Below are 10,812 nucleotides of genomic sequence, written 5' to 3'. Positions count from 1 at the left end.
CCTTCCTGATAAGCCAGTGCCAATGGACCTGATTATTCTTTTCTTATTCAAAGCACATCAGTAGTTCCAAAGCACTCTCCATCTTATCAGGTGTCTGAACAGCACAGTTACTGAAAACAGTTTGTCCTGCTCCTCTCTCTTCCTGCCAGGCTATCAGATAAACCCAACTAACTCTCTGTATTTACACACCATCAAACATAAGCTGTGTCTTCAACCCACTGTAGCCTGTTTCTGGCATGTTACAGGTTTGCTGCTTGACATTAGTTGTACCCAAAACAGCAGCAGTGAATTAGCTTAGAACAAAAGTATTGTCACTCCATAGCACGGAACACAAAAGGGACACAGGATAGGAAAAAAAAAGAGAAACCTTTTGTGAAGGAAGAATGATCACTCTGATCTCAGCAGTTCACAGGTATTTATCTGGTGCTACTTGAAAAAGAGCATGGAAGCAGTAGGGTTCAAAAGCATTCAAAATAGACCAGACACAGGCCTCAAGAGTAGAAAAATAATTTCTTGTTTTGTTTATTTTATTCTCCTGTCCTCTAGGAACTGTCTCTGATTTGCAAGGGGTGAGAAAGTGAAAGAAAGGAAAATGGTAACAGCATCTGAAAGCATTTAAATGCCTTTACATTTTTTGTCTGTGACAAGACTGATTTTCATGATCCAACCTTCATTTGGCACTAAAAGACTCCCATAATAAAACAAACCAAAAAAAACCTCTCCCCCAAACAAGCCTCTTGGCAACTCTCCTTTTCATTCAGTGTCTCAGATACAGAATTTTCAGTGCTGACTACTGAGGAATAACACAAGATCAACTCCTTCAGAAGGGCCACGGCTTTGAAGGTTTTGCTTCCTGCACAGCCACAGGGAACAGGCACAGCACCTCCCTTCCTCCTTCTCAGGATGACAAGATATCCTCGGGATGAGCCCAGTGTTGGAAGAGTTAAACATTAACCTGGCTGTGCCCTGGGCACTCTCAGCTGGCTAAATGAAAAGTTCTGGAACTCCAGGAGAAATCCTGAGTTGCAGCTCTGTGATTAAGTACAGCCTTCTTTAGAAGCTGAAGCTCCAGCCCCTGAGTGGAGGATCCTTCCCACCACTTCTCCCACTGACAGTCCCCCAGAGCAATAAAATATCAAACATAAAAAGACAGTGGCATTCATCCTCCACAAAGACAGGACCAAATCCTGCAGCCAATTTGATGACAGAAAAAAAATTTAAAAGGAAATAAAGAACACAAAAAATTTCTTGATCCTTTGTTACATTTCCAGTATATGGAGAACTACACAAACTGTCAGTAGCAGAGTGCTCAGAGTAAATAAAGGAGTGTGATTTCACCATTTTGTTAAATATTGGTTTTACTAGATTTTTATGTCTTGTATATCTTCAAAAATATTCACGTGTGAGTTTGAAAAAAGTGTTTCTTTCAAAAACAGCTCTAGAAACCAACCCAGAAATAGGGGGAGAGGGGTGAAAGAGCAGCAGTCGCACGTACAAGAATGGTCTGAATAAAGCAAGTCACCTCCTGCCCACCCATCCTGGCACCTGCTGGGAAGGAATTTTGGAAATGCTGAGGAACAAGCTAGCACTACATTTGAGATATGACTTTTTCATCTCTACATCTACAGAACTTTAAACTGTTTCATGTCTGTAAGGGGGGTACTTTTTAATTAGATTATCAATGGAACATAGAGGCGTGAGAAAGGAATCATATTAGGATGTGAAACCAGCCAGAGTATGGTACAATGTAACTTCATGGCACAGGTTAATTGTAAGGTCCATTGTGCTTTTTAGCAAGTCAGCTTGATATCCCCTATTATGAGAGCTGAGTTCTTCCTTGGTTTGCTACATATTGCAAGATAGATACATCTACCCTTGAAACACAATGGTAGAGGTCATACATAGGGGTGAGAAAGATGATGATGGGAGGAAGATGATGTGGGCAGGGGTCACTCGCCCCTTGCCCTACAGCAGGGCATGCACAGACTGTTGCTATCAGGTGATGAACAGGCGGGGTTTGGCTGCCACTCAGGCATCACCTTATACTGGGTACTGGCCCTACGTGGTGTAATGTAGAGCTGATAAAATGGGGTGTCAGGACTGCTGGGGTGAGCGATCCTCATCCTGCCATGGAGACTGTGTTGCTCCGCGGGGACGCCCGCTAAGCACGGGCACCGACCAGCTGCTGCAGATCCTGGCAGCCCTGGCCTGTCTGTGTGGGTAAGCACAGGTTATTGACAGGAAGCAATTGAGAAAGCAAATGTTTTATATCCTTTTTTAATATCCTTGTAATTCCCTTTTTACTAGTTAATACTGTATTAAAAACCACTCGTAGTATTGTTTTAATATCCTTTAAATGTTCCTTTAATTCCCTTATTACTAGTTAATACTATAATAAAAGCTGTTCATAGTATTGTATGAATGCCAACTGATAAAGCAGTTATTTTGTATTCTTTTTTAGCTTTTGATTCTCTTTGCTAGTTTTTTATTCTTACTGCAATAAAAGATTTTTTGTACTGTTTGAATGTCTGTTGTACTTGTCTTTATTCCGGGCATGTATTCAAATGAACTAATACACAGGGGCACAGCTCTTTGGGGCAGGAGACGGGCAGCACCCTTGCCAGGACTCGGGGCAGTGGCAGGTCTCCTCTGGCCAGGACTTGCCAGAGCTGCTGATTTGGGTGCAGCCCTGGCCAAAGGGCTGCCAGCAGCATTGGTGCCCTTGCCCACACCTTCCTTCTCGGTGTCAGCCCCCCTGTTTAGGATGGCCACCAGCCAGCACTTCTCCCAAGGAGGCCGTGCCAGCTTGTGTGGAAGGCCCCGTGCCCTTCCCACTGCGACTGAGTCGGCGGCCGAGGGGGCTCCTTGTACTGCCGTGAGCAGGCACAGGAGGGGAGTGTTTGCTCATTTCTTGAGCCGTTCCTACAGTTCAGGTCCAGCCAGATTAGATACTCAGAGAGCGGATTCCCTCCAAGGTGGGGCAGGTTGGCGGGGCTGGGGGAGGCCCCAGGCCACGTGGCACTGTGTCCCAGGGCCCTTTGTGACACGCTGGGCACGGCCGGTGGGATGGAAGGGGGCAGGGTGTCCAAGGGCCCTTTATGACCCGCGGTGACAGAGGTGCTGCTGGTGACACGGCCACAGTGTCAACAGTGCTCCTCGGAGCAGGCGACGGGACAGGACGGGACAGAGCGGTGCTGTGCGGAGCCCCCGCGCAGCCAACTCGTGCCTTGCTGACCCGGAGCGTTTTGGAGGATTTTCTCATTTCCAGGTGACCTCGAGGCATTTCCACAGGATTTGGAGACCCGGAGTTTCTCCGAGGTGTCTCTAATCCCTGTGGCAGGTGCCCTTGAGACCCTTCTGCAGGACTTGGAGACCCGGAGTTTCTCCGAGGTGTCTCTAAGCCCTGTGGCAGGTGCCCTTGAGACCCTTTTGCAGGACTTGGAGACCCGGAGCTTCTCCGAGGTGTCTCCAATCCCTGCGGCAGGTGGCCTCCAGGCCATTCTGCAGGACTTAGGGCCCGGAGTTTCTCCGAGGTTCTCTTTCTCTCTTGCAGGTGCCCTGGACACCAGACTGTGGCATGGCAGGGAGACGCTTCAGCCTGCTCAGGCTGTTCCGGAGGAAGAAGGAGGAGGAAAGCCCTGGGGCTGCTCCAGCACAGCAGCCTGAAGAGGTGCAGCAGGTGCAGCCCCCGCAGGAGGGTGAGTGCTGGAGCTGGGCCACAGGGCTGGTGGCTGCAGTCCCCTTGACCTCATCCTGTCCCATCCGCTCTGGACATGCCCAGAGAAAGGGAGGGGGGCAGAGGGGCTGAACTCCTGGCAGCCTTGCTCCATCCACTGGGCATCCCAGAGCTGGCCCTGCCTGCTCCTGGAGCCCAGGCCTGGGCTGTGTTCTCCGGCCTCTCCCGCACACCCTCAGCTCTGAGCACGCTCGCTCTTTGCCAGATGCAGGCCAGGAGCGGACAGAAGAGCAGCTCCGTGCCCGTGGCCGCTTCCGCAGGGCAGCACAGGTACCTGCAGCCATCCCCGCCTGGGCTGGGCCTGCTCTCACTGCTCAGCCCAGCACCGCTGTCGCAGCCCTCCAGGGGACATCCCTCTCTTCCCTGCCCTTCTTTCTCCTGCAGACATTTATGAAATTCATGGGCAGTCGGCGTAGAAAGGCCAGGATCACACCAGCTGATGTCCAGGCCCAGCCTGACACCATCCTGACCCAGCTGACAAAGCCTGATGTCAGCACTGCGTCGACTGCTGTCCCAGCAAAGTGTGACACCACAACCAGTGATCTCACAACCCACTGGGACACCACGTCCACCGATGATGTGTCACACTGTGACTCTGTGCTGCCTGGTCTCACGGAGGAGGCCGACGCCACAACGACGGAGGGCGTGGCGAGCACTGACGCCGCGCCTGTTCAGCGCCTGGCCGATACCCCCAGCCTGGAGTTTCTTGAGGAGAGAGCTGTCTCTGCTGAAGTAAGCAGCCTGTGGCCCCCCAAGCTGGGTGCGCTGGGCCCCCTCAGCCTTTGAGGCTGGCACAGTGTGCTGGGAAGGGAAGCATTTCTCCGTGGAAACTGGGCCAGTTGCTCACTCTGGCAGCTCTCCACCTCTCCCCTGTGCATCCTCCAGGCCAGACTGTGGGACCTGGGGACCTGGGGCTGCTCAAGGCATCTCCAGTCCCTGGGACAGGTGCCCTTGAGGCCAGACAGTGGGACTGGATAAGGCGAGGCATTTCCCAGGCTTCTCTCTTGCAGCTGCCTTGAAGGCACGACTGCAGGACTTGGGGAGCCAAAGCTTTTCCATGGCATCTCTGCTGCAGGTAGCCATAACACCAGACGGAGACATGCAGCAGAGACCCCCCACGGTGCCCAAGCTGGCCTGGGTGAAGGAGGAGGAGAAGGAGGAAAGCCCTAGGGCTGCTCCAACACAGCAGCCTGAAGAGGTGCAGCAGGTGCAGCCCCCGCAGGAGGGTGAGTGCTGGAGCTGGGCCACAGGGCTGGTGGCTGAAGCCCCCTTGGCCTCATCCTGTCCCATCCCCTCTGGACATGCCCAGGGAAAGGGAGGGGGGCAGAGGGGCTGATCTCCTGGCAGCCGTGCTCCATCCACTGGGCATCCCGGGGCTGGCCCTGCCTGCTCCTGGAGCCCAGGCCTGGGCTGTGTTCTCCGGCCTCTCCCGCACACCCTCAGCTCTGAGCACGCTCGCTCTTTGCCAGATGCAGGCCAGGAGCGGACAGAAGAGCAGCTCCGTGCCCGTGGCCGCTTCCGCAGGGCAGCACAGGTACCTGCAGCCATCCCCGCCTGGGCTGGGCCTGCTCTCACTGCTCAGCCCAGCACCGCTGTCGCAGCCCTCCAGGGGACATCCCTCTCTCTTCCTTGCCTTTCTCCTGTAGCTGGTTTGCAGATTCATCAGGTGCATTTGGCATGAAGAGGCCACTTTCATGGCCACTGGGGGCACGGCAAACTCGGACCTCTTCAGTGCCCAGACCAGCGCTGCCCTGCTGGATATGCTTGTGGAGAACAGTGTCTACAAAGCAAAGCAAGTAAGCAGCCTGTGGCCAGGGCTCCAGTCCCCCAGGGATGCTGTGGCCCCTCACGCCGGCTGCGCTGGGCCCCCTCAGCCTTTGAGACCAGCAGAGTGTGGTGGCAAGGGGAGCGCTTCTTGGGGGAAGCTGGGCGAGTTACTGGCTCTGGCAGCTCTCCAACTGTCCCCCGTGTCCCCTCCAGGTGCCGGCCATAGTCAGGTGCATCCATCAGTGGCTCACGTCCAATGTGTCTGCTGAGCACAGGCTGGACAAGACTCTTGTCCTGCTGACCGAGGAACACCCCATGGACGTTGCAGTGACCCTGCTGCGCTCTGCCCCAGCCTGTGACAGGTATGGGGCCCACCTGCCTTGAAGGCTCACCTGCCTTTAGACTCCATCCCCCTGGACAGCCTGTCCCAAATGGTGTGCCAGAGACATGGAGACTTCCAGGACACTCCAGCTCCTCTCTTTGCCAGCTTTGGCATGTCAGCCTCCAATCCTGAGGCCAGCCTGCCTCCCTGCCCCACAAGGCACCGTGGCTCTGTCACCTGGGCCCCGCAGCTGCCCAGGCCACAGAGCTGTGTCCCAGACCCCCCTGAGGCAGAGTTGTGACTCCACAGAGCTGCTCGCACCATGTGGAAGACGCTCATCTCCTCCAGATGGACTAAGGAGCCGGTGCTGCAGATCCTCTTCCGTGTGCTGGAATACTGGCCAGCGCACAGGAGACGCACCTCTGATGGGGATGAGAGGGATGTCTTTGCCCTGGCTGTGAGTTTCTTGAGCTGGCCTCTGCTCGCCCCCAGGTTGCCTCTGGGACGCCTTTCCATCCTCCCTCACCACTGCTTCTCCCTGCCCCAGGCACTGGGCTGCAAGCCTGGCTTAGGGGCAGGTTCAGGGACACCAGGCTGGGGGATCCCCCTGTGTCTCCCCTGGCCTGTCCCTGCCATGCTTGGGCCCTGCCACATGGACATCTGGGCCCTGAGAGCCGTCTCTGGGTGCTTTGTCTTTGGCAGGCAACTGTGGCACTCTGGGAGATCCTCCAGCTGTCCCACTCCTGGTGCCCAGGGGGAGTGAAGGACAATTTCCCGCGCCTCCTTCTGACTCTGCTCTTCCAAGTTTTCATCAGCACAGAGGAGATGTCAGAGGAGGTCGAGACCTTCTGGAGGCGATGCCGGGAGCAGCGCAGCCTTCCCCCCAACCCCAACAGGTGCTCCATCCCAGTCCCCTCTCCCTGCCATGCCCTCGGGGCTGGGGCCAGGGCTCTGTGCCTGACCTGGGCTGTGCTCTGCACACAGGTTTGCAGTGCAGACTGTTAAAGCCCTGCTGCGCCAGCTGCTGGGTGAGGACGTGTTGATGGCGATCGGTCGCAAGTGTGGCTGGGACATGCTCCTCAAGGCTGACAGCCACCACTATGCAGTGGGTCTGCTGGCCAGGTGAGAGCCCTTTCTCCCCACTGCCCCACACCCCCACAGGTCATTTCTGCCCTGTGCACAGGCCACCCCTCACAGTGCCCGTGTGCTGGGCCAGAGGGCCTTGGCAGCCAGGGATGGCTGAGCAGAGTGGAAAAGGCGGAGAGGGGCGGCTGCACAGGAGGAGCCACCTCCCAAAGTGCCCACGTCCTCTCCTGGGCTGGTGGCCAAAGACCAGGCCTGTGTGAGTCAGTCCCAGGAGAGCTTTGCCCACCTGGCTCAGGGTCTCTGGCACCTTTATTCCCCCTTGCAGGGAGCTGTGCCGTGTCTCCCGCTCCTTCTGCCGCAGCATCGCCGTCAGCCTGCTCCCGCGGCTCAGCAGGGGAGAGCCCCTGTGGGAACTGCCTGCCCTGGCGTTCCTGGTGGAGGTGAGCCTGATGGCGAGCGCTGCCTGGCCCAGCTGCCTCCCCCTCTCTGCCCTCTCACAGCCGCAGCCGCCCGGGACGGTGCCTGCACCCTGTGCTGCTGCCTGGGCCCAGCCCTGGGCGGGTCCGGGCTCCTGCCGGCCGGGCACCCCGTCACTGCTCCCTGCCTTTCAGGTCCTGCACTGCCTGAACCCCAGACAATGTGGGCCCAGCGTCCTGCAGATTATTTCCAGGCACCTGCGCAGTCAGTGCCCGGAGAGGCGTCGCCTGGCGCTCCGAGGCCTGGTGGTGCTCAGCAGGGATCCCGCAATGGTGAGCAGGGGGCAGGGGCTGAAGCCGGGCCGGCAGCGTGCGGCTGTGCAAGGCAGTAGCTTGGCCTTGGCTGGCCTTTGGCAGCTGTGGCAGCTGCTCCCAGCTCTCCTCCTCCCCGTTCAGCTGCCCGACTCCTTTGGGACGCACCTTTGGCCTCTGGGCCCCGCGGCAGCAGCGTGGGGCTGCACCACAGCATTGTGTTCCACACAGGCTAAGAGCATGCGGAGCCTGAGTGAAAGCCTCCTGGAGCTACTGCAGGATGCAGACACAGACGCAGTTCAGATGACCCTCTCCGCGTTCATCAATGTGCTGCACTTCCAAATTGTCAAAATATCCACCCCTACTGCCCTGAAGTTGCTTGAGGCGCTGCGGCCACTCTTTGACAACGTAAGGCTCTGTGCCCCTCATCGTGGGCACTGAGTGCTGCCAGGAAACTTTGGGCCCAGTGTCTTTTCAGGCCTGTGCCCCGGTGGGCCTGGAGAAGCCAGTGCTGAGGTCTTTTCCTCTTCCTTTGCACCAGGAGCACAGCCAGCTGCAGCAGCTCTCCATGCTCCTCTTCTGGGAGCTGATGGAGGTGACAGAGAGGAGCAAGAGCCTAAAGCCACACGTGTACCTGAGTCTGGTGCCATTCTACTTCAACTGGCACAATGAGAACCAGCGTGTGGCAGAGGTGAGGACTCGTGGGCTCTGGTGTCCCCATGGCAGGAGGCTGTTGTGCCTCCTGCCCTGGCCCATGGTCGCCTGCAGCCTCCTCCTGGCCTTGGCACAGGGATGTGGGTGCTGTGCCCTGGGCTGCGGTGCCATGGCCCGCTCTCTGTTGCTGTGCAGGCCTCTTGGAGAGCACTGTTTGGTGCAGCCAGGTTCCTGAAGTGGAGAGATCTTGAGGACTTGGTGACCATGGAGCAGCCGTGGAGGTTTCCCGAGTGCCTGGTAAGGACGGCCCCAAAGCCCCAGCCCCTGATGCCCAATGTGTGGGGCTGGCAGGGTGCCTGTGTCCACTGCTGCACCCACAGACACCAGCCTGTGCCCCACACACTGCTCCCTTCCCTGGGGCGTGCGGGCTCTTTTCCAAGCTCCCCTGCCCCGCAGCCAGGCTGCCATAGAGCCCCGGCCCAGCTGGGCTGTGGGGCAGGGCCGCCCCACGGCTCCCCAGGGGCACCCAGCCCTCTGCTCCCCCCAAAGCCCGACCCCAGCGGCTGCTGGCCAGGCCTCAGGGCTCTGTGGGCAGGGGAGCCCCGTGCTGGGGGCAGGCAGCGCCCGGCCAAGGGGCAGAGCCTGAGCCGAGCCTTCCCTCTCTGCCCTGGCGCTCTTTGCAGCTGGAAAAGGACAGGAGCCGAGTGGGCCAGTACGTGCGCCAGGCCCTGCCGTTCCTGGAGAGCCCAGAGAAGCCCCTGCGAAAGCTGGCCATCAAGTTTCTGGGTGAGCCACAAGGCCGGGGTCCCTCCCCGCCCCGCTGCAGCTCGGCCCCAGCCCCGGCTGCTGCAGCGGCAGCAGGATGCGGCCCAGGGCATGTGGAGCCCCGAGTGGCCCCGAGCGCCTGCTGCCGCCCTGTGCCAGCCCAGCCCTGGGGCGTCCCCATGCGGGAAGGCCCCGGGCTCAGCCCTGCCAGGGCAGGAGGCCGTGTGGCCGGGCTGGCAGCGCCGCTGCGGGGAACCTGTGCCTCTGGGGCCTGACAGGCTCTGTGTTCCCAGGGATCGCCGCCAGGTCCATGAAGAAGGAGCAGCCAGAGCTGCAGCTCATCTGCCAGGGTGAGCGAGAGCACCTTCCAGCTGATCCCCTTGGGCCCTGCTCCCTCCTGGCCATGGCAAGAGCTGGCTGGGATGGCCCTGGCAGGAGGGGCTCCTCACGTCCCCACACCCCTGGCCTCTCACCTTGGCTCTCTTCCTTTCTCTTCCAGCCCTTCAAGACATGACTGATGACAGCCCTGCCGTCTCAAACCTGGCCCAGGAAACGCTCCACATCATCAGAGCTGTACGGAGAACTTCATTCTTCCATTTCTGGTAGTCTCCGTTGCTGCCTCTTCCAGCCCGTAGAGGTGTGACAGAAGACATCAGACTCGCCATGGCAGGCCTGGCAATTCAACACTGCTACGTGCCAAGAGCTGTACAGATGGCTCCCTACTGCAGATTCCAGCAGCTCCAAGACTGGCTGTGCAGGGCGTGGAAGACCCGGCCTTTTCCGCAGGGCAGTGTCTGCCTGTGCTGCTGCAGCTCTGTGGAGAACTGATGCAGGAAGCTCCATCTCCTGGGGCCACCTGAGCCTGTGGGGAAGATGCCTCTTCCCTGCAAGCACCCCCTTTGAGCTCAGCATGGGAACATTACATCCATGTTATCACATACAGAAGCCCAGGAGGTTTTTTTGGTGCCCAGTGTGCACAGGGCCTTGGAGAAGAGGGGAAAAGGGCTCCTTGTGCTCAGCAACACTTGCCCCGCTGTGCAGCGTGCCAGCAAAAGTGGGCAGAAGCCCCTTGGCCTTTGGTGGCTCTTCTGGAGCCTCAACGCTTGCAGCAGAGTGGAGGGGCAGAGGCTGGAGCTGTGGGGAACCCTGAGCACCTTGTCCTTGGAGATGGCCACAAGCCCTCCCCAGCCAGGAAGCAGCGTCTGTGTCCTGCCAGTGTGTCACTGGCTGGATTGCTCCGGGCTCCCAAGTGCCTCTGGAGCAGCTCCTCTGGAGCTCCTTCAGGGCTGCACCACTGCCGGGCAGGTTGGCGGGGCTGGGGGAGACCCGCAGGGGAGGGGGCGCTGGGAGGCCAGGAAGGGGTGAGGTGCTGTGGAGGCCCTGATGGGACAAGGGAGAGGGAAGCCTTGAAGGGAATCTGTGAGGGGGTGGGTGGCAGAAGGCTGTGAGGGGACAGACTGGGCGCAGGCCCCGAGGGGCAGGGTGGAGGGAAAAGCCCCCAGGACTTGGGGGGCAGAGGCCACAAGCAGCCCCCAGGCAGCCACCTCCTTCCCTGCCAGCCGGTTGCTCTGGTGCTTTCCTGAGGCCTCTCCCAGCCCTGTGGCAGAAGCCCTGGAGGCCAGGCCTCAGCAGCAGGGTGGGCACACCCCCGAGGTGGCCAGGCTGGCCTGGCTGGGGACAAGGAGGGCAAGGGGGCCCTGCCAGGGCACGTCCGCCGGGTGCTGCCGGCGAGGGGCAGTGGCACAGGCAGGGCT

General features: G+C 58.7%; 1 protein-coding gene across 3 annotated transcripts; it reads left to right on the top strand.

Moving 5' to 3' along the window:
* Positions 1 to 3,001: 3,001 nt before the first annotated feature.
* On the top strand, positions 3,002 to 9,998 carry LOC113989799 (maestro heat-like repeat-containing protein family member 6). Of its 3 annotated transcripts, none has more exons than XM_039390967.1 (18): positions 3,004 to 3,698; positions 3,942 to 4,006; positions 4,121 to 4,472; positions 4,816 to 4,962; positions 5,206 to 5,270; positions 5,383 to 5,532; positions 5,717 to 5,865; positions 6,135 to 6,282; positions 6,528 to 6,721; positions 6,810 to 6,947; positions 7,237 to 7,351; positions 7,523 to 7,660; positions 7,871 to 8,047; positions 8,181 to 8,330; positions 8,489 to 8,590; positions 8,977 to 9,079; positions 9,352 to 9,408; positions 9,558 to 9,998. In XM_039390967.1, the coding sequence occupies exons 1-18, from the start codon at positions 3,578 to 3,580 to the stop codon at positions 9,662 to 9,664; spliced, it is 2,478 nt and encodes an 825-aa protein (XP_039246901.1). In that variant the 5' UTR covers positions 3,004 to 3,577; the 3' UTR covers positions 9,665 to 9,998. The 3 variants fall into 3 exon arrangements, with proteins under 3 accessions (XP_039246902.1, XP_039246901.1, XP_039246900.1); XM_039390966.1 differs by having other exon boundaries at positions 3,005 to 3,698; positions 4,121 to 4,468; positions 4,812 to 4,962; XM_039390968.1 differs by lacking the exons at positions 4,121 to 4,472; positions 4,816 to 4,962; positions 5,206 to 5,270 and having other exon boundaries at positions 3,002 to 3,698.
* The last annotated feature ends 814 nt before the right edge of the window (positions 9,999 to 10,812 follow it).

Source organism: Pipra filicauda, unplaced genomic scaffold (assembly GCF_003945595.2).
Source record: "Pipra filicauda isolate LSUMZ 115617 unplaced genomic scaffold, ASM394559v2 scaffold896_size56975_pilon, whole genome shotgun sequence".
Classification (NCBI taxonomy): domain Eukaryota; kingdom Metazoa; phylum Chordata; class Aves; order Passeriformes; family Pipridae; genus Pipra; species Pipra filicauda.
The sequence above is the reverse complement of the archived record's forward strand: the minus strand, read 5'-3'. Positions and strand labels throughout refer to the sequence as shown.